The 22654-nt window shown below is 32.3% G+C and overlaps 1 protein-coding gene across 1 annotated transcript; it reads right to left on the reverse strand.

Moving 5' to 3' along the window:
• Window positions 1–9799: 9799 nt before the first annotated feature.
• Proc-R (Proctolin receptor) lies at window positions 9800–18044 on the reverse strand. Its single transcript, XM_020948226.2, has 7 exons — window positions 17561–18044; window positions 15227–15399; window positions 13284–13400; window positions 12657–12968; window positions 12020–12258; window positions 11444–11647; window positions 9800–11189 (listed from the first exon to the last, which is right to left on the reverse strand). The coding sequence occupies exons 1-7, from the start codon at window positions 17725–17727 to the stop codon at window positions 10752–10754; spliced, it is 1650 nt and encodes a 549-aa protein (XP_020803885.2). The 5' UTR covers window positions 17728–18044; the 3' UTR covers window positions 9800–10751.
• Between the last annotated feature and the right edge of the window lie 4610 nt (window positions 18045–22654).

The raw sequence follows: 22654 nt of genomic DNA on the forward strand, positions 1-22654 counted from the left end.
TTTTAAAAGATTTAAGCCTTTAAGGTTAGGAGAATTATATGAAAATATATATTGGATATTCAAATATTTAAATAGAAATATTTAACAAAATGCTCAATATTCAAGAACTATTTTAAATATTTTATATTCGAAATTTCACAATTAAAAAAGGGTATTCTAAGACTCGATTCTCTCCCATTTCTAGTCGCCTTCGCTTGTTTTTTATGATTATTGTGCTTGTTTTTCTTTCGTTTTTTTTTTGTTTTTTGTTCTTTATTCTCGTTTTATGTGTCAAGTTTGCCTGTTGCGCTTCCTGGCCGCCTTTTGTCCTGTGTCCTCGGGAAACATAACAAATAATAACAAAAAAAAACACCAACAACAACAAGAAAGAAATAAAAACCATTGCCTCGCCTTAATTAAAAAGTTAAATTTCGTGTTCCCCTGCCTAAGAAAACTTGCCAAACACACACACAAACTGTGTGTCCTGCTAGAGAGTTCCATTTAAACAGGACCTGACCATGTCCTTGTCCCCACAGTGACAGCTCCGGACTTGCCGACTTTTGCCCGGCTTTCAGTTCAACAATCCCGCCAGCTCAGTGGCCTGTAAAGGAATGGGTGTGATGGCACCTTAATGGGAAATATAATAGAAAATATTCCCTTTCTAATATATTTATTGATTAAATTATTTTATATTAAATTAAAACTTAAAAAAAAGAAAAAATATCTTGTATTTGCCCAAACCTTAACTCAAAAGTTGGTCATAAATATTTAAAGTTCTTAAACTCCAGATATTCTTTCTTTAATTTTCAATTTTAATTGCTTTAAAAACTTTAAAGTTCTGCTTAATCTTTCACCAAAAATCCTCTGAAAACTCCCCTTTTAAACCAAACTTATTAGCCATTGACTTTGGCTTTTTGCAAAATTATTTTCAACATCATCATCGCCTCATTTTGCCAATAAAATTGTGTGCCTGCGGCCATTTACAGCGAAAAATTATATTAACCGCCAAAGAGAGTTGGGCTTCTGTGAGATTTAATTGAATAATGACTAAACGTTGAAACTTGTACAAAGTGCACAATTTTTGCCTTTTGATAAAACTGTTCAGATACATCGAGGGGGACACAAAAGGGAATCGGATAATCAGCCTCTGATTTTTTTTATATTTTATACGAAATTGAAAATGAAAAACAAGCAAACATGGACATGGATTTGTCCTCTAATTGGCATTAGCTGAAACATTCTGTCAAGCTGAACGAAGCTTTGAAATAAAATTAACACTGAAATTATTTTAGTGCGTCAACTTTAAGCCGCTTAGCTGCCATTTGCCATTTGCCCGCAAAACATGGTTGCACTCAGCACAAAAGCCATTAACCCCTGAAAGCTAGTCAAAACAATGAAAAAAAAATAATAGGAAAAATTGAGAAAAAAAAATAGGAAAATAATAAAACAAAATAAGACTTAAACCGCAGTTCGTTGACATACACAAAGTTTTATTAAATGGAAATCAATGGCGCTGATCAGCGGTGGCTGTCTTAATTTAAATAGAAATAAGTTAGATGACTTCCACATATGTTTTATACTAAAAACCATAACAAGATATTATTTTATTTAAGAAATAAAGGAAAGAAAACCCTTTACAACTTACAAATAATAAATAAAAGTTGCTCAAGGGAATAAATTTGAAGCACCACCATTCCCAGAGTAACCCATACAATTCACCACCATCTCTCTACATATGCCAGGCTCAAAAGGCTTTTAAAAAGTCATCAGGAATAGGGGGGATTCCCTATATATATAATATATATATACATACATACATATACTATATATATATCTACCAGAGTGTATGATGAGCTCGAAAGCCTTGTGCAAATTAAACGCTTAACTAACCATTAAACAAAGTTTTGCTTGTAGCTCTGCGGTTGTTATTCTTCTGCCTCTTCTACTTTTTGGCTTCGTTGCGGGTTAAAGGCATGGATTGTGGGGATTGGGGGTTAAGGCATGAGGGCTTGTTTGCTGGCTTTGCTTGTTATTTTTAATTAAGCAAATTTTCGGCACAAAAACATAAGAAAACACCAAACAAACACAAAAAGGCAAATATAAAAATAAAAAACCAAAAGCGCCAACAAAGGGTGTGCGTGTGCATATATGTATTGGAGGGAAGGGGGTGTAAGGGGGGTATTAAGGGTTAAGTAGGGTTTTGGATATTTCTCTTAAGCCACAACAGATTGTTAATTGAAAATATTTAATGGCATAGAAAGAAAACATTACACAAAGTAACAAAGGTCAGAGACAACCCGTAATAGAGGCACAGAAAAGTAGGCAACGAAAATTAGCCCTGCTGAAAATCTAATACAACAAATAGAATAAACCGGAAATGAAGCTCATTTCGAGAAGTGTAAATGCCCTTGAATTTATTATTAGATCATTGATTCGATTCTACAATTGATCATAACTACGCCAAAGTTGCCTGAATCATAATTTGGAGAGCTTTATAGTGTTGGTTACCTACCTACCAGAAAACCTAAAATATTATTCTAAATATTAAATAGATAATTTTATATGCTAATTTTTGGGAGAACATTTAAGTTTTTAAAATATCATAACTTAGCCAAAAAAGGGTTAAATTCAATTCGGAAAGCTTTGCAGTGTTAGTTTTTATAAGGCTATCATATCTGCATACTCAGTTTAAGAATTTAGGAAATTAAAATTTTGATCAATTTTTTCTGGTCATTTTAATGATAAAACCCCTTAAAAATTAAAAAAAAAATGAAAAATTTCTTTTTTCCCGAGACATACCTAGATCGATTCAGTTTTTTATGCTGATCAAGAATATATATGATTTATAGGGTCGGAAATGACTCCTTCACTGCTATTGAAGCTTCTGACTAAAAATATAATACCCCGGAAATGTATAAGTAATATTATAACAAAATGTATAATTAAGTTAACCCTTCAACTTAAAGTATATGTTTGTAAATATTTTTAATAAAAATTGCTGACTCACTTTCTATTAAAATTAAGTAAGGGAATCAATGGCAATAAGGGAATTAATTAGAAAAAGAAATGCAAAGCTAGCAGAGCAGATTCCAGATCACACCAAGTCCGATCACACTTATAGTATCTATATATGTGTATAATATAATTGTCATGGTTAAGACTTACCCCAGTAGAGGAAATACGCTTCGTCATTGTTTACTTCCTTCTAGTGCAATATTCTTGGCGACATCAATTATCAACGAAGGCCACGTCATCCAAATGTATTGCATTGGCCACGTCATCCTCGTGTATTGCCTCGGCCAGGTGATGTTTTCGGGTCGAAGAGCACTCACGATCACTTGCACTATTATAACCGATGTTTACACTTGAAGGGCCACGAACAGACTAAGGGCGCGCCGGCCGAAGCGCCTCGTATTTATACTCTCCGAGCAAAAAGAAGAGCAGAGAGAGTGAGTGAGCGAGAGACAGAGTGATATCAAAAGAGTTAAACACAGAGAGCGAGAGGGAGGCACCTCTAGAGTTAGGCAGAGAGAGATGGACATGCCTAATCCGATATAGGTAATGAGGGTAAGGGAAGACGAAGAAGAAGAGATCGGCTTGGCCGTTGATGTTGATCAATAATATATGTATGTATATATAATTTCTATGAGCAGAAATGACGCCTTTATGGCTGACTAAAATTAAAATACCCCCCTAGTATATAAAAATATACAAAAAATACTAAGATATTAACTAAAGATTAATAATCAAGATCAGATTAATTAATTCCAATATATTGGCTTTTAAATATGTATATTTCTTGCCTTAACTTCCTTATTTATAGTAAATTTAAACTTTAAAATAGCTGAAAAATGTGTTTATAAATTATTCATGATAAATATAATTTATTATACAACAAAAATTATCAATAAAATCATTCCAAAAGTTAAAATTAGCTTAGTTAAAAAGCAAATACTCAAAGAACATAAATAAATTTTGCAAATACTATCAAATTAAAAGCAATGAGAGAGAGCAAACTTCAATGATTAAATGGTTTACCAGTTTTTCAAAGTTTCGCTTTCTTTCTATATATATATATATATATATACATATATACTTATATAGAAATATATATATACATATGTGTGTGCAACTAGTTTGAGCAGCTTGTTTATCTAGTTGTACATTTATTTGGCTAACTGCCTTCAACCGCAAAATGTTTTCTGCCTGCCTGCAGCCACCTCTCCCTCTTCCTCGTTTTTATTTAACCTTTTCTTTTGGTTACGGAAAACTCCCTATCTCGCTCGCACTCGATCCTGCTATCTCCCTCTGACATGGGCCATTTACGTAAAATTTTACGAGGCTTTTGTTTGAATTTTCCAGCAGTTTTATGGCCTCCAAACTGAAGTAAAAGGAAGAAAAACTACAAAGATAAATTCAAATTGCTTCGAAATAAGCCAAGAGAAAATAAACAAAAGGATTAAGAGAAATATAAATAAAAATATTATTTAATATTTAAAATAAAAACAATATTATTTTACCGGTAAGCTTACATTTTCACAGATTATAATCATTTAATTTTTACTTTAAAGCAAATTCAATGAGAAATACCGTCACAGATTCTGTTAATTTTTTCCCTTGTCCATATCTCTCTGTTTGGTGTTTAATTTTCGGTATTCCCTTTATCTGTATATATATTTATACATATACGAATCCGAATCTGAATCCGTTAAATTGTTTTTTGCAACAACTTTTTTTGGACTGTCGCCTGGATCTGTTGCTCTTTTTTTCCCCTTTTTGCATCTGACGAAAAAAATTGTCATGATACTTTATAATGTTATTCTGTTGCTGCTGTTACAATTGTTGTTGTCATTGTCGTTGTTATGGCATTATCCGACTTTCGCTTTGTCATGAGTGCTTAATTTTTTTGTTTTTAATTTTATTTTTTGGTTTTCCAGTATTATTTTGCTTTTGTTTTCGGCGTTCTTTGTGGCCCGATTTCGTTTCGGTTTTGTGCCACTGCAAAAATGTTTCACATACTTTAAGTTTGTTTATTTTTTTAAAAAGGGGAATGCACCAACTGAGTTTGTATGCTTAACAGGTTAATTTGTTAAAGAATTTGCTTATTACAAAAATATATTGAATTTTAAAAGTTGTATCCCCAGGAGATTTATAAAGGTAAATAGAAGAAAAGTACCCTTCCAAGGCATTCTAATTTTAATCAGACGCTTGTAACTTTGTGAAGGAATCATTTCCGACCCTATAAATCATATACATTCTTGATCAGTATGAAAAACTGAATCCATCTAGCTGCTTTTGGAAGAAAAAGATTTTATTTCATTTTTTCAACTTTTTACAAGGGTTTATTTTTATTAAAACTGAACAAAAAAATTGTCAAAAATTTAAATTTTTTTAGAAGTTTAATTAAGTATGCAGATTTTTTAACCTTAAAAAAACTAGCATGAAACTTCTTGCCGAATTAAAATTTATTCATTTTTGGCTTAGTTATGATATTTTAAAAACTTTGATTAGCCCAAAAAAATATCATATAAAAAAATATCGATTATAAATCATTTTTTATACCCTTGGAGAGGTTATTATAAGTATGGTAAGTGAAGGGATCATTTCCGACCCCATAATCCATATAAATTCTTTATCAGCATAAACAGCCGAGTTGAATTAGCTATGTCTGGGAAGAAAGTAAATGTTTTCAATTTTTTCAAAATTTTATGAGTGAATTTATCGTTAAAATTGTCAACAAAAAAATTGAATAAATTTGAATATCTTTATATTTTAAATTGAGTACGCAGATGTATTATAATTACAAAAACTTACATAGAACAGCTTTCCGAATTAAAATTAATGCATTTTTGGCTTAGTTATGATATTTCAAAAACTTTGATTTGCCCTAAAATTTATCATATACAAAAATATCGATCAGGAATATACATATTTTTATGCTCTTGCAGATGTTATTATTATTTTAGTCAGTGAAGCAATCATTTCCGACCCTCTAATCCATATATATTCTTGATCAGCATGAAGAGCCGAGTTGATTTAGCTATGTCTGGAAGGAAATTAAATGTTTTCAATTTTTTCCAAATTTTATAAGTCAATAAATCGTTAAAATTGTCAACAAAAAAATGGAAAAAATTTGAATTTCTTTATATTTTCAATTAAGTATGCAGAATAATTAATATAATAAAAACTAGCACATAACTACTTTCCGAATTAAAATTAATGCATTTTTGGCTTAGTTATGATATTTAAAAAACTTTGATTAGCCCAAAAAATGATCATATAAAAAAAAATCGATAAGGAATATATTTGTATACCCTTAACGAGGGTATTATTTTTTTAGTTATTGAAGGAATCATTTCCAACCCTATAATCCATATATATTCTTGATCAGCATGAAAAACCGAATCGATCTAGCTATATCTGGCAGAAAAAATATTGTTTTCAATTTTTTCCAAATTTTATAAGCCGATAAATCGTTAAAAATGTCAACAAAAAAATGGAAAAAATTAGAATTTCATTATATTTTCAATTGAGTATGCAGATTTACTACAATTACAAAAACTTACATTGGACAGCTTTCCGAATTAAAATTAATGCTATATTGGCTTAGTAATGAGTTTTTTAAACTTTAATTTAGCCATAAAAATTGTCCTATAAAAATATTGATAATTAGTGATGCTGTATTCTTTGCGTATTTGTATTATAAGCTTAGTTATAATAGATTTTTGTTTTGATTCTATAATTTAATTACAAACTGTAAGGATATATAAACTTCGGCTTCTCGTAGTTGGTTTCCTTTCTTGTTTTTGTCTTATCACTTTTTTTTGAGTGTGTGGAAAAGCATCACCCTAGATATCTGTAAATAAATGCATTTCATGCATTTCGCTGAGCGTCACCAAAAGAATGTTATGCCTGGTGCATGCCACAATTCCGCATTCAATCGACAATCGAAGGGGACTACCGAAAAAAAAGAACAAAAATGCAACCGCCCATACGATTTTTATATGCCATTTTCAATAAACAGACGCCGCTCTTCGAGATATGCATATATATACATATATATTTTATACATATAATATTTTTTATTTTATGTTGAGTTTGTTGGCAGGTTTTTACTTTCTTTTTGTTGTGCTTTAGTGTATGGCCTTCTTTTGTCGTCCTGCGGCAGGCGTTCAAAAACAATCAAATATGGAAATTTTCTCGGACCCGAATCGGTATACAGTATCCACTTTCCAGTAACCAGTAACCAGTATCCACTAGCCAGTGTTCTGTGCCGCACATAATGCACATATGTGTCCACAACGTTGTTGTCCTTGTCGCTGCCACATCCGTCTGCCTGCCACCCCGCTTTTTCTCTTTTTTTTTTTTGGTCCTGCCCCACCAAGTTTGGTTGCATATTTCTGGGCAAAATAGAGGATAAGGATGTGGATGCCACACACACACACACACACTAGGAGAGAGAGATAACTATTTTCGATTGCGCATTTCAGTGCGTTGAGGCGGAAATATTTCAATTGTGAAGCTGACTTGTAATTTTTCATGCACTCTCTATGGTAAAAATGGCAACGAAATCAGCTGTTACACTTTCATAATATTTCCCCCCATTTTCTGCACACTTTTTTTCTAGATTTTTCCTATTTTTTGGTTTATTTCTATTCACTCCCCCACGATGATGGCTGAATAATGCGATAAAAGAAGCTCATTCGGTGGTTACAACAAAAAATATTAAATAGAAAAGGGGAGTGTATTTGCTATGTATTAAGAGTATATGATTTAAACCGTTTTTATATAGAATATTCTGAAACTAAGCTTTAAGAAAGAGTAAGCACTTAATAACTTATACTTAGTGTTTTCTAACTCTACAAATAATTAACATATTTATGGCATCAAGCAGAGCCTTATATATACCAAAACTTCACTTTAAAAGCAAACTTATCTCTCCCCAAAGAAAAAGTTTATATATTTAATACATAAATTTGAAATTTGTTAAAGAATTTATGCAACTCGCACTTAAGTCTCTGGAATATTCTCGCTTACCTCACATTTAATAACGACTTTACTTTTTAGTTGCAAAAAACAACAAATGTCATTGGCTTAGACCATCAGAGGCACCAAATGCGTTTATGGCCTTAGCGTTTTCTATCTGTGGGGGAAATAGAAATGCAGTAAACCGCAAATGTTTGTTACTCCATTACGCTTGTTACTGTGTGTGGCTTTCGGTATCTGTTAGATACTCTCTCTCTCTCTCTCTCTCTCTCTCTCTCTCTCTCTCTCTCTGTGTATGTGCACTGGCTTTCCCTTTTTCCACACACACACACATGCACGCAGACATTTTCCAAACAGTTATCCCGTACTCGAAAATGTGGGTTTGCTGAAAACAAATTTATTGCCAGCATTTGAAAAAAGATTTTCACTTGTATTTTAGCATTCGGCATAGGTGGCCGATTTCTGGTTTGAATTAGAGATGACAATGATATGCGATATTTGTTTTTAAATTGGAAAAATAATCTTTCCAAAATTTAGTGGGATTTTTCTTAAATTCAGGAAATATTTACCAACGTAAATGGACCAAATTTACCCTTAGATTAAGAAAGGAACTTAACGAAATTTATCAGAGAAAATTATAATCAATAAGAGCTTCAGTAAAGCCTAAACATCTAAGCATCGATCTTTATAATAGAATAAAAAATATATATAATTTATTTTCCCAAATAAAAGTTAAAATTAATCTAAGTAATTTCTCTCAAAAATCAAACATTTCTTCTAATTTTAATTTCTTAACTTGACAAATAAAAAACTATAAATAAATTCAATATTTTGTACCACAACCTATTATAATATTTTCCTGTCTCATATCGCATGCATCACTAATACGAAGCTTGAACCAATTATATCCTGGGAGAGGGAGAGGTTTCAGAGGATGGTCAAGGATTCCTATTCCTATTCCCAATCCCATTCCCATTCCCCCCTCAATACTGGCCACGCCGGCACCTTCAATTATCGGCTTAGTTGGATCTCTGTAGTCGCAGCCCATTGCTGCAGCTGTTCGATTGCATTTTGGCCAGGAAAACCAGGAAGAGGGGTGGAAATGGGGAAAAAACCGGGGAAAACACGACTGCAACTGGGTAAAAGGCTAACAGTGAACCTGGTTTTGGGACTTGGCTCGCATTCAATTAGGTATCGGTTAGCCCCGAATTCACAGGCAACTGGAGAATATATGTATATATAGAGAGAGAGATTGCAGAGATTTTGGATTTGCAGATGGTCAGATCTAGAGGCCTTGGCCATTGTCAACACTTCAATTATCGGAACAACAGGCAGCGACTATCTTATATCTGAAAAACAGTCGTTTTTTGTGTTGGGTTTTTTTTGCAAAGGTACCCCTTAAAGAGGTCAAATTATTATAGAACTTGGAATAAAATATAAATATATATATATTAAATTAAATACAAAAAATTAAAATCAAATTTGTTTTGAAAAAACCAAATGCTAAATGTTAATAAAAAGTATTACTATATATTGTATTTCACTTGTGTTAAATTTAGTTTTATTTTTAAAATTACTTTTCCTTATGGTTTTACTTTGATTTGTTAATGACTGTGATTTGAACTTACTGCTAAATTAATTAAGTATTAAAAAAATATAAATTATATGTATAATATAAAAAATAAATAAAATATATATATAATATTGAATTTTAAATTTTGTAAAAAGAAAAATAAATAGTTTATTATATCACTTATTTTCTCTACTTTAGAAAGCCATCAATAATATCCTAATAGCCTTAAAAATATATTTTGCCATAAAATCAAATCACAAATTAATTATTATATATATTTATTTATTAAATTATTTCTACAAAATGCTACAAAAAATTACAATTTATACAAAAAACAGAGGGTACTTCAAGCTTCTAATGGCTTTTTCCATAGAGAACCTTTCCTTGTTCCTCTTTGCAATGACTCCTTTTGTGTCCTTGTTGCTGTTCCTCCTCGGTGTCCTCCTTGAACCGCATTGTCCCCACGGACTGTTAACCGGACTGAACTATATTCCCCCGATTTTATCCGATATATATAAGTGAGTCCCACCTCCAGGGAAAATGCCCAACCAAATTAATATGCTTTAGTGCGTTATTCATACGCCCCGTGGGACGTGGCCAAATAGCAAACAGCCGTGGTGTGTCCTCTGTGTGTATTGTGTATTTGATTTGATGCGTTTAGTACTTAGGACAACAATTACGTTTAGGTTAACTAGCATAAATCTATAATCATCACATTATGGCACAATGTATGTTATGTAATATTATGTATGTATGTAATATATAGTGTGTGGAGATAGATGATGTACATACAGATATCTGGGATTTATATCTTGAAGGAATATTTAAAGAGCTTGGCTTGGAGTTTGTAAGAGGTTAAAATATATATTTTTGAGGTAATTAAATATTAAAAATTACCAAAGACTGCTAAAGTTCATTATTTTGATTAATTTTCTTGTATTTAAAGTCAAGTCAAGCTCTCTATTAAATACTCTTCAATGACATAGTTTAAGAATATTTCTTCTAATTTCCCTTTGAGCCGTACATCAAATGAAATTTTTCTTTTAAACACTCAGGAGTAAAAATCACTTTTTCTTTTGGTGATTACGGGCTTCTTAATTCTCTAGATTTCTTTCTAGAATTCTCCAGGTTATTCTCCTGTGATTCTTCCACACATTCTCCCCATTGGGAATTCAGCCGATAAATAATATAAATATATATAAATCCATATAAATCACGCTATCAGGCGACCCGTAGCCATGGATTTATTATTATTACGACTTCGACGACTTCCGGTTCCGCCGTAATGATCATGACCATTAATGTGACTCAATGTGGTTGTTGTATGCGGCACATAAAGACTTGTATTATTCCTAGCATGTCGACGTCTGTAGCGGTATCCTGTGATCAATTCCCGTACTGTCTTCCGATACTTGTCCGACAGCACGCAATATAAGAAAAAATTCGAGGCAGCATTGAGGGCGGCCAGCAAATTGAATACATTTCCGGCCACCAATTGAGTGCCCACCTGAATATCCATATAAGTGTTCAATATGAGGTAAATAGCCCAAGGTAGTTGGCACACAATGAACATCAGGACGACGGCAATAAGTGTAATGGTCACACGATTCTCCTGGGAGACACTGCCCTTAATGCCAGAGCTTGATTTGCGCTGTGGAAGAAATAAAAGGGAAAAGTAATTTAATTAATTAAAATATGTACAAAGTATGTACAAAGAAATTAAATCCCAAAAAGAGCTAAGAATACGGGTATTACTTATATATATATTAATGTATTATTGTCTTACTTGTTTATTATTTTCATACACAACTTATTCATGTTCAATATTATTAATATTTCCGCTTTAAAAGGTTGTAAGTAATAAAGTCTTAAGAGTCTTAGTTTTAATTTAGTTACTAAACTCACTTTTGTGCGCCGAATACTGCTGGCATTTGTCAAATCTCCTCTTAGGCTTTTCGAACGATGAACCAAAAGTATCAAAAAGCTATTAAAGGTAACCAAAAGAAGCAAAGGTAATACCACAAAGACCAGCAATGTAAATACATTCCAAATATTTCCATATAGTTCATTCATGCCCAGTTCCGATAAGCCATGATTATAAAGAGTCATCTGAAAACAGACAAATCATATTAATATATTTAATAAAAAAGAAAATAAACCTAACATAAATTTATTAAAAACTCTAATGCTCTTAAATCTCATTGCTAAGAATTCACAATAATATTTTTTCATTTCACCAAAAACTAAAGAACTTAAAACTCAGCTCATGGATTAATTTAATTCGCTGACATTTCTGAATTTCTTTCTCAGTTATAAAAGCACCCCTCGCGAAATTCAAAGCACCAGCTATGAGTTAAAGTTATTGTCGCATATATCTTCGTGAGTTGCTCATGTTTTTCCTCCCTCTCTCCTCCCCCCCAAAGGAGTCATTGTGTATGTGTATATCCTGGGGGATTCCCCTCTTGGCATATTTACACTCACATTTTGACAGTATTCCGTTACATTAAATGCGAATGCATCCGTGATGTTGTGGTCCGTGCTCCGTTTGCGACGTAACAACTGTAGCAAACTCTCGGTGGTGACCTGTACCATCTCCTGTTTCTGTCCAATTTTCCCCCGATTTTCCAGCACACGATCTTGGTCCTGAAGCGTTCTCCTCAGAGTTGGCGGCGTCACAAATCCAGATGACTGCCAGTGTCGGCGAAGACGTGGAATGTTCACTGAGGATACGAAGAAAAAGAAACAACCATATATGTAGACAGTTACGAGTTACACTGGGAGAAAATGTTCAAGGAATTTGTAGGTTAAAGTAAGTAAATAATTTGATATGATTTTTATGTATTTATTATGATGTATATATATTATATTAATTATATATAGGTGCCTGCTAAATCTTCTTTTTTCGATTTGTTTAAACCTTTGTTTTATATTTTTTATTTATTCACAGATTTTAAAAATTTATTTTTTCATTATGCCTCATAATTCTAAATTACTTTTAAGCCTATAAAACAATTGTTACAGTCTCTGAAGTAATTAAAATTAATTTTTCAGATATGTATATCCTTTTACACATTTCCCCCAAAAAAGTAGGCTATAATTTTTCCGTTGGTAAACTCACCTGGCTCTCCATCACCGCTGCCACTGCCAAAGTCAAGCAACAGTCTCGAGCTTTTGACGCTCGACGACTCCGTGGTGAAGAAGTCCTGCAAGGACTCACGCTCTTGGTCCTGTTCCTGCCAAATGGTCGCCGGCGTCACCAATGGGGGCGTGGACAATGCCGGCGTGAGGGACGTTGATGGTGGCGTGGGGGAGACATTGGCCAGAGTTTGGTTGCAGGGCTGGTAGGCGCCATCAATCAGCTTCCAGTCGACCTTAATTGTGTGCTCGAATGCCGTTGAGAGCGTAGAGAGCAAACAGAACAGGGACACGGCTATTGGGGAAAAAAATATAAAAATTTAATAGATTATAGATAAAAAAAAATACACCGCATTGCCATATTAATTTTTTATTTAAATTAGAAAGCAAACTAGTTATAGATTTAACTATAAGTTTTATACTTTCTTTATATCTTCCTATGTATCCCTTCAATTTTTTATGAGTTTTTCGCCCACAGTTCAGGCATTGACAGTGAATAATTCCATTACTCACTTGCGTGTGCAAATCCCCCTTGGGGGACACTCACACCACTCACTCCACTCACTCCACTCACTCCACTCACTCCACTCACTCCACTCACTCTACTCACCTGCTATCACCTTCTTGGCCAGCGACTCGGTGCAGAATGTTTGTCTCTTGAGCGGATAGCGTATCGCTATGAATCGCTCGATGGTGAAGCACACGGCTATGTAAATCGAGATGTAACCTGTCCGGAGAAACAGAGAAAAACCAATTGAGACCAGGGGGGTTTACATACAGGTAGAGGGCAGAGACAGGCAGGTGTAACAATACAGGTGCAATCAGTGGTGTGCACTTGCCCAAAAGAAATTTAAAACAGAATCTTAATAAATCTATTTTGTATATACTTGATTTTAAAGGTTCATTTTAAATAATTTGTAATATATTTAAATTATAATGATAAGTATTTTTTCCATACTCAAAATGAAGCAAAACTTGAATTTTCTAGTATTTACAAATAAATAATACTACAATGTATAATAAATTATTATTAACACAAATTATTTCTTGTATCTTATGCTTAAAAGTATTATATTTATTTATATATATCAGTATATTTCTTTTGTTTAAATATCTATTGGAATAAAATGTTTCATAATACATTAAACACAATAAATAATAAATAATTATTATAAGAAATCAGTTTTTAAAAATTGTGTATAAATAAACATATTTTATCTACCTTTAATTGTATTTAAATAAAATTTTCTTCAAAGATAAAGCTGCCTTTTTTAGACAGCTTTAATTTGTATTAAGTAAATATTAAATAACCTCTACAAACCTTTACTTTATACAAATATTTGTTATATTTCTTCTCTTCAAAAATTGATTTAAATAATATAATTTTTAAAAGAACCTAAAACCATTTCTAAAGTCTCCTAAATAATTCCCAACAATTTAAGTAAATAAATACCTCTTCCCTTTAGTTAACTACCTATACTTTTCTCCTCAAATATATAGCACATTTTAATGATTTATATATCCTTTCTTTTATATGTGTGCACACTGGGATTATAAACCCCCCCCCCCCAAACTGCTCTATTAATCCCTCTCAGCTCCCCTTTTTCCGCTGTCAATTTATTCAAAACGCTGCGCACTCTAAACGATTGACGTCCATGCTCCGCTGATGAGCCGCGGTAGCGCTGGGGAAAAGAGAGATGAAATCAAGGGGAAATAGCCCCGGAAAATAGATGGGAGAAGGGGAAGAGTGTGAGGAAAATGGGGGCGCTGGCACTAGAGAGTATCGTATGGCAGTGAGCCTCAGCTGACCGCTGGCATTTCATAGAAAGCGCTGCTAACTATACCTCGTAAATTGGCAGAGCTCAATGAAATTGATGCACAGCAGCAACACCAACAGCAGCAGCAGCAACACCAACAGCAGCAGCAGCAACACCAACACCAACAGCAGCAACACCAACAACAGCAGCATCAGTCGCCGCAGGTGCAATTCCAATTGATGGGCCCATCCCGGAATTCAGGGGGGTTTGCTGGGGAAACCCAGGGAATTTATGGAATCCACACTCACTCTCTGTTGATGCTGCCCCCATGGTTTCCAGTTTTCTGGCTGCCTCCTTAGTCCCTCCATCAAGGCATTGTTTCAACACAATTAAATGTGTTTTTAGATTAATTTTGTAAAGGTTTTACTTATAACAATAGAAAATGTAAAGGATTTTTTTCAGCTAAATAAATATATTTCCTAGACCAGACTTTTTCTACTAAATAAACATAAACTCTTGGTTCGCTAAATATGTTTATAGATTCATTTTTAACGGTTTATCTTCTGCAAAATTGGCTTATTTTTGCTTCATTTTTAAAGTTAAATGTATAAAATATAAACAACTAACTATGAATTTTCCTGTAGAGATTTTTGCTTCTTTAAATAATGGTTTCTTTCTTTATTCATTCTAAATATTCATATTTTCTTATTCATTCTTTCTCCCTTAATACATATATATCCCTTTAACCTTTGTTTATATACCATTTTAATATTGTTTTTTCTTAACAATTACTTACCAGAACTATCACAGAGCCACACAAAGATCCCGTAGAGTTGCCAATAGATTTCACAATGATATTTCACATAGTCGTAGTGCTGCAGTGAAAGGATCAACTGGAAGGTGAGGTAGGCAATGTCCGTGATGGCCAGTGCCGTGAGATATATGTTTGTGGTGCACCGCATTCGCTTCCTGAAAATGGTCAAAAAAGGAATGGCGATTTGTGTTTATTGTCTTTCGAGGACTCTATGGTTTTTTTTTTATTTTTGGTAGCGTCAATTCGCATTTGAAAATCAGGCCAAACCATTTTTGGTGGACAATGCGAAATGCAGCTCGGCAAGTGCAACACCAATTGAAATAGCAAATTGCCCGAAAGCTTTCCAAAACGAGGGGGACGAGGGGTTGGAAAATGGTCGGCGGGGTGGGGGGAGTTGAATTTCCCCTGGGGGCAGGGCATTTTCCGAAAATGCGCACAAATGTCGGCACAGTCATAAAGCCAAAAGATGAAACAATAAAAACTAACTGTTAACATTTAGTTTCTCTTCTCTCTGGCATCGCCCGCAGGCGTTGATAGTTAAATTTTCTTGTTTTCTCACAGCAAAAAAAAAAAAATATATATATATATAGATATATAAATAAAAAATAAATAAAAATAATCAATTAAAGAACCATAAAACAGGGTATTTCATTACAGGGCAGAGTGCCAAAGTATGTATCTCTTTATCAGCAAAGGAAATTTGATCTGTTAGGAATTTTTTATTAGAATAACATTTAATATTGAAATTATATAAATTCTTTTGCATTGTTTGTTACTTAAATTCGGGGAAACTAAAGTATTTATTCAGTAATTTATTCTAATTTTATTTGGTCATTTGTTGGAGGTATATTCTATGTTGTATGTATTTTTATTTATTATTTATTACTTTTTATTTACTTTTTATTTATTTATATACATATATTATTTTCTTCTTAAACTTTTATTAATTTAACCTTTTCCCATTGAGTATATTCCCCATACTTATGTACCAAGCACTTGTAGCTGCTCCATATTTTTCCGAAAAATACATAAAAAACATACAAACTGTTGTTGTAATTTTCGTTGTTGTTGTAATTCTCGTTGTTGTAATTCTCGTTGTTGTTATTATTTCTTTTTGTCACAATTTGCTTATCTGTAAAAACAACAACAAAAGCTACGCTTTTCGCATTTGGCACATAAAATGACTCTTATTGTTTCACTTATTGTTGTTGCTTTGCATGTTACATTTGTTCGTTATTGTTGTTGTTGATGTTAATGTTGTTGTTATTGTTATTGTTGGTGTTATTGTTGCTTTTATTGGTGCTGCTATAGTTGTTATTGTTGTTGTTGTTGGCGGTGTTGAAATGATTTTAAAGTGCAGCGTCGGTGGCTACAATTAAATGCCGTGTTTAATGCGCTGCGTACCTGCTTCATTCGCCGCTTCATTTTCGTATTCCACTTTTGTTGCACAGTGAGAAAAAATTAGTATGTGTTTTTTAAGGTAAACATTTAAAATTATAAAGTTCATGAAAATGTTATTTTTTTAGCCTAAAAAAAACGATTAATTTGTTGACAATAATTAAAGCAAAACTTCTTTTACTTATTGCTTTTATATTTCTTCTAATTTATAAATATTTATTTTGAATATTTCGAAATATGTAAGTTTTGGTTAACAAAAAGTGTCTAACAGATATGAAACCAATTAATAATAATACTGTTTTTAATTCTGAACGATTATTTATCGATAAATTATTTTAATATCATGGTTAAATAATTTTGACTGATATTTTATTATTTAAAACTCAACTTATACGATTTTAAATGTATTTTTCTTTCTTGAAATATGTATATGGGACTTATGAATATTTAATTTTAATATATCAATAAATAAACATCATTCTTTTAAAATGAAAACATTTTCTGCTATTGTTCTTAACATTTTATCAAATTGTAGTAATTTTTAAATGAAATTCAAACAGTTCTTGGTATAATATCAATTATTTATAGATATTTTGATTTGTAAATGATAATTTCCCCAAATTTTTGTATACTATATAGAACATTAATATAAATATATTATTTTTTATTTATTTTATTTTATTTATATGTATATATATATAATTTTTCGCTCTGTGCATAGAATGCATAAAATAACAGTGCCTAAAGGCCACGCCCACTCCATTGGCGATTCGTTTTGGGCCGTAATCCACCGGCAACAATAACAAAACACAGCCGCAGAATTGGGGGCAAGGACACGGGCAGAGCCCAAGAGGAGCAGATGGGGGAGGGTGTGTGGGTAAGGGTAAGGACATGTGTGGGGGATACAAGTGCACTTACCGCGTCAAAACATAAATGCTCACTGAATTTCCCAATAGTCCAATAACAAAAACGCACGGCACCAAAATGCGTTGAACAACATGCCGCACTTCCGCCGTATCCGCTTCCGAAAACATTTCGCCAACAGTCTCGTTTCCATCGGAGGACTGCGACGACGTCGAGGACATTGTCAGGACAGCCAGAGGCTTGTGTGTGTGTGTGGGGGGGTGTTATTTTGTTGTTGTTGTTGGGATTCCTCTCTCCCTTTTCTTTTTTTTGGCAAGTGAATCCTGGACTCCGCCTGCTCCTGCTTGTTGTTAGCCGGCTATCCTGGCCACTTGAGTTTGTTCGAACGGGTATCGGTTGCGTATCGTCCAACCGATTTCGATTCTCCACTCCGATTCCGATTCCAATTCCAATTCCAATTCCGATTGCACTTTTGTCGGCAGCCGCAGAGACACACACACACACACACAACAAGCACACGCCCACTGTCACGCCCCTTCTGGAAAAAATATGGGAAAAGTCAAAAAAGAAGAATAGGAAAGGGTTTTAGATTGGAATTTTTGTCAACTTAAGATTGGGACTTGAAATCTTAGAAATCTTAAATTATAATATGTTACAGAGACTTTAATATAAAGAAAATAATAAAAACTATATGGTTAAAATATATTTTACATATTTTCAAGGGAAATTCTTAGTTTAAGATAATATTGTAAAAGGTTAATTAAGATTATTATGGGGTGTTTAATGTATGTATATATATCATACTTTGGGAAACGTCTCAGAAGAGTTCTTATATATATATTTGTGCTGTATTTAGTGTATTTTATTAATATTTTATATTAAAATTTTATGAAACTCTTCTGAAACTTTTCCCAAAGTAAACATTGCGTATACGTAATATTTATATACTTGCATTTTTTATTACGTATACGTAATTTTAGTTACGGCTTTTTTAAATTTATCGCTCAAAGAATTAAAAATAATTATTTAAGATACTTTATTTAACTACCTGCATAGGGTCTTAATGTAAACATTGCGTATACGTAATATTTATATACTTGCATCTTATATTACATATACGAAATTTTAGCTTAAGCTTTTCAATGAATTAAAGACAATTATAAAACAGGGCATAATTAAGTTTATGTAAAGGTTCATATTTAAAAAGTAGTTTTGCAATAGAAATAAGGTATTTTGAAAACTTTAAAATAATAGGGAAAACTATCTACTTTTAGTGCAACATCTATTAATTGTTGAATAAATTCAACATTAATATAAATAAAACATTTTGACAGGGTATAATATAAAACTAAAGCTTTATTTAAGCATGGAAAATATATTAGAGCTAATTTTTATGATACAAAAATAATATCTTTGAGAGCTTAAAGTATATAAAAATTATTGTAAGCTCTAAGAAAATAGTATTATTTATTTTAAAGGCATATAACTTGGGAAAAATAAAATAAATTCATGTATATTTGCATTGGAAAATTAATACTTCAATAATTTAAGATATATATAATTATATCAATATCCTCTTTTTTATAGAAAACTAATATTTTTTCTATTTTAAGAAACATTACCAATAAATCTTAAATACAAAGAAATCACTTTCAACAAAAGTTCCATTTGCTATTCCTTTTTCCAAGCAATTTATGCTTACATCTGCGCTTTCCAAATATTTATCCATTAAAATGCACAAAATTTGGTCTTCAAAAACACAGAAACGAAAACTAAACAAAAAAACACAAAACAAGGATAAACAAAAGAAGAAGATATGTTATATAATTTCTCTCGCTAATCGTTCGAAGGCAGCATCAGCCTTTGGCTTTGTCTTTGTCTTTGTCTTTGTCTTTGCTTTTCCTTTTGCTTTTCCCATTTTCCTCGACATCGAACAGAATGATTTATGGCTGGCCGCGATTGGCATTGATATTGGCCAAACAATCGGACAGATACAGATAGGATATATGTATGTATATATACACTATATCCTTTGTGCTAGAAGCTCTTCCTTCTCCTCCTTGAGCTGTTTTGTTGCAGATTTTTCCTGCAGGCACTCGGATATTTGCCTCGAATTACACCAACCCCGCCAAAACTTTTACCCGCATAGAAAGTTCACTTATTTATTTGGTTTTCAATTTCGGGGCAGCTTTTTTTCGCTTCTATTTCTTTTGTTTCAGTTTTTCAGTCTCTGTCCATGGCCAGTGTCCCTACGATTTTCATCGGTTTTCCACCACCCACGAGGGGGCAGACAAATTGCGCGTAAAATAAAACTGAAATTGCAATTGCAACGAGAAGGGGGCCAGCAGGAAAAATCGAGAAAATAGACAAGAATCGAGGCAAGGAATTGGAAAGCGTTTTAAAAACAATAAAAGTGGCAAATTCACAGTCAAGTCCCACGCCCTTGTGCCCTGGACCTTTCCTCATCCAAAAAATTCGCAAATATTGCACGTACGTGCAGCGAAAAACTAAAAACAAAACAAAGGTTAGAACAAAAAAAAAAGAATATAGAACCGAAAAACGATATTCGTTGCATTAAGCGAACTAGGAAAACCAAATAGAAAAGTTGAAAAATACTAAAATGTTTGTGTTTTTGGCCACATCTGATGACATTCGAGGAGAGGTAACAGCACAAAAATAAAACAAAAATGGAAAACAGGACAAAGGAAAGTGCACGAAAAAAATCTATAAAGAATTGTTTGTTTATTTTTTGTAAAGAATTTTCTATATTTCTTTAACTTGATAACTCGTTTGAAATTGTCAAAAAAAAATCAGGTAAGAAACAATGAAGCTTTCAATGGGTAATTAAGAATGAAATATAATTTTAGGTATTTAAAAAATTCGTAGGCTCTAAACTCCTTCAAAATGATATAATAACATATATATTATTATGCAGAATATAATGTATATTCTCTTTATAATTATTAAGAAATATTTATTTGTCATTTAAAGTAGTCAAATATAAAGGTTTTTTTACATTTTACAGGTTTTTTCAGAAAGTATATTTTTTTTTTTGCATAAATTTGTTTTACCAAAAATTGTTTGGAGCAAATTTAGCAACATAAACAAATAAAAATTAAAATTAAAATAAAAAACTAAAATATTAAAAAACATTAAAAATAATGATAATTATCTCACCATATATTATTTTTACTATATTCTGAAATAGTAATACTTCCTAAGAACTAAAAGATAAACATAATCAAACAAAATTTCGTAATAAAAAAAATATAAATAAATATTCGTACATTTTAAGATTACAAAATTATCATGATTATATAATATTTTTACTTTAATAACTTTTATAACATATTTTTTCATAGTGTCTCGCTGAGGCGCCTTTAAATAAAACCTAGGCCACAGTGAGGCCTCTCCCTCGCACCTTAGTTATCAATGAATGAATATGGAAATGGATGAATGAATGCTGGAATGAATGGGTATGAATGAGTGAATGCCGCCTGAGTCGCTGGCTGACTGAATAATTGAGTGAATGAACGGGGGGGAGAGGGAGAGAGCTAAGCTTGGAATATGGATAAAATGCTGCGGAGTGGAACGGAATAGAGTAAAACGAGGCTCATTGCAGGCACTCTTCTTTATTTTCTCTCTCTCTTTGCTCTTCTTCTTTAGTCAGGCTTTACTTAGTTGTTGTATTTGTTGTTGAATTTGTTGTTGTATTTATTGTTGTATTTATTGTTGTTGTTGCTGTGGCAAGCCGCAAGCAGACAAAGCCTTTTTGTTAACGCTTTTTGTCCTTTTTTGCCGACGGTTTCTATACACACATTTCGTTTTTTTTAAGCAACAGAATTTTTTTCTTATTTTGGTTGCCAAAAAAATTGTAATAAAATATTTTCCAGGGTATATTTTGGATGTATTTTCAATTTTAAGTATTCAACAAAAATAAATAAAACATTTATAGCAGTTTTTTGAATGAATTCAAAAATGAAAAAATTACGTATACGTAATGTTGTGATTATTGTAGCAAAATTATAAAGAATTAAATGGATATGGTTATTTTTAATTATTGTATTCTATTTTATTTGTATTTTATATAAAAATTAAAAAAAAAAAAACTCTTTCTGAGACTATTTCCAAATTACACATTGCGTATACGTAATATTTGCATACATTTAGCTGAAAGAAAAATATTACGTATACGCAACGTTTGTTAAAGTTTTTCAAATTTTCACATCACAAAATGTATTTATTATGTGCAATAAAATAAGGATTTATTTAATAAAAATAATAATATAAAATAAATTGGTTAACCGTTTTTTTAATATATTTATTATTATTAGAGGGTTAAATTTCTGTTTTACCCAAAGAGGCAACATTTTTCTGAATGGATCTGTTTTAAATCGTTTGTTAATAATCAAAACTATACAAATAAATATTTATTTAAATTTCTAAATAATTTTAATAATTTTTTATATGTAATTTAAGGATTTTTCCAGGATATTTGATGAACCTCCACAAACTTAATTCTTAGAAATACCCTTGGCTCCGTCTCTTTCGCTCGCTGTCACACAACAAAAGACGCCTAAATTAGCACACACACACACACACACTGCTACACCCACACACACGTGTGTGTGCGCGGTTGACAGTTAAGTGCGAAAAAAGCGAAGAAGAATTCTTAGGATTTTCCACTGCCTTCGGTTTTTCATTTATTTTTTTTTTTCCAGCTATTCTATTTTTTTCCTGACGTTGCCCGCGTTCCACTTTTTTCTGCTGTTTGGCCAGATGCAACAGAAATTCTTATATAGTACACCCGCCTCCCTCTTTTCCCCCCCATTTTTGCATAATTAGTGAGTGGCTCAGTGGGTACAACAAATAATAATAATAATAATAATAATAACAAGGATAATAATACAACGGACAGAAGAAGCAGGCAGAAGCTTGAGCAAGTCAAGTGGCTGTGTGCCATTTTCTCAGCACCTGCGAAATAAAAATAACAACAACAAACAACAAAAAATGTGCCTTGCTCCTAATTGGCAAAACTCAACTACAAAGAAAATGTGGAAAATGTTGGACTTTAAAGAGTAGCAAACAGAGGAAAGCCTGCGGCTGCATTTTCCACTGATTAGTATAAGTTGCATTTAAGTAACATTT

The sequence above is a fragment of the Drosophila serrata genome, unplaced genomic scaffold (assembly GCF_035046125.1).
Source record: "Drosophila serrata isolate PLE 108 unplaced genomic scaffold, ASM3504612v1 contig_276, whole genome shotgun sequence".
Classification (NCBI taxonomy): Eukaryota; Metazoa; Arthropoda; class Insecta; order Diptera; family Drosophilidae; genus Drosophila; species Drosophila serrata.

Coding starts and splice junctions, on each gene's coding strand:
- Proc-R (XM_020948226.2), bottom strand. CDS start 17,727: ATGTCCTCGACGTCGTCGCAGTCCTCCGATGGAAACGAGACTGTTGGC. Junction 12,969..13,283: donor GGCCAAGAAGGTGATAGCAG/GTGAGTAGAGTG, acceptor TTTCCCCAATAG/CCGTGTCCCTGTTCTGTTTG. Junction 12,259..12,656: donor CAGCGGTGATGGAGAGCCAG/GTGAGTTTACCA, acceptor TCGTATCCTCAG/TGAACATTCCACGTCTTCGC.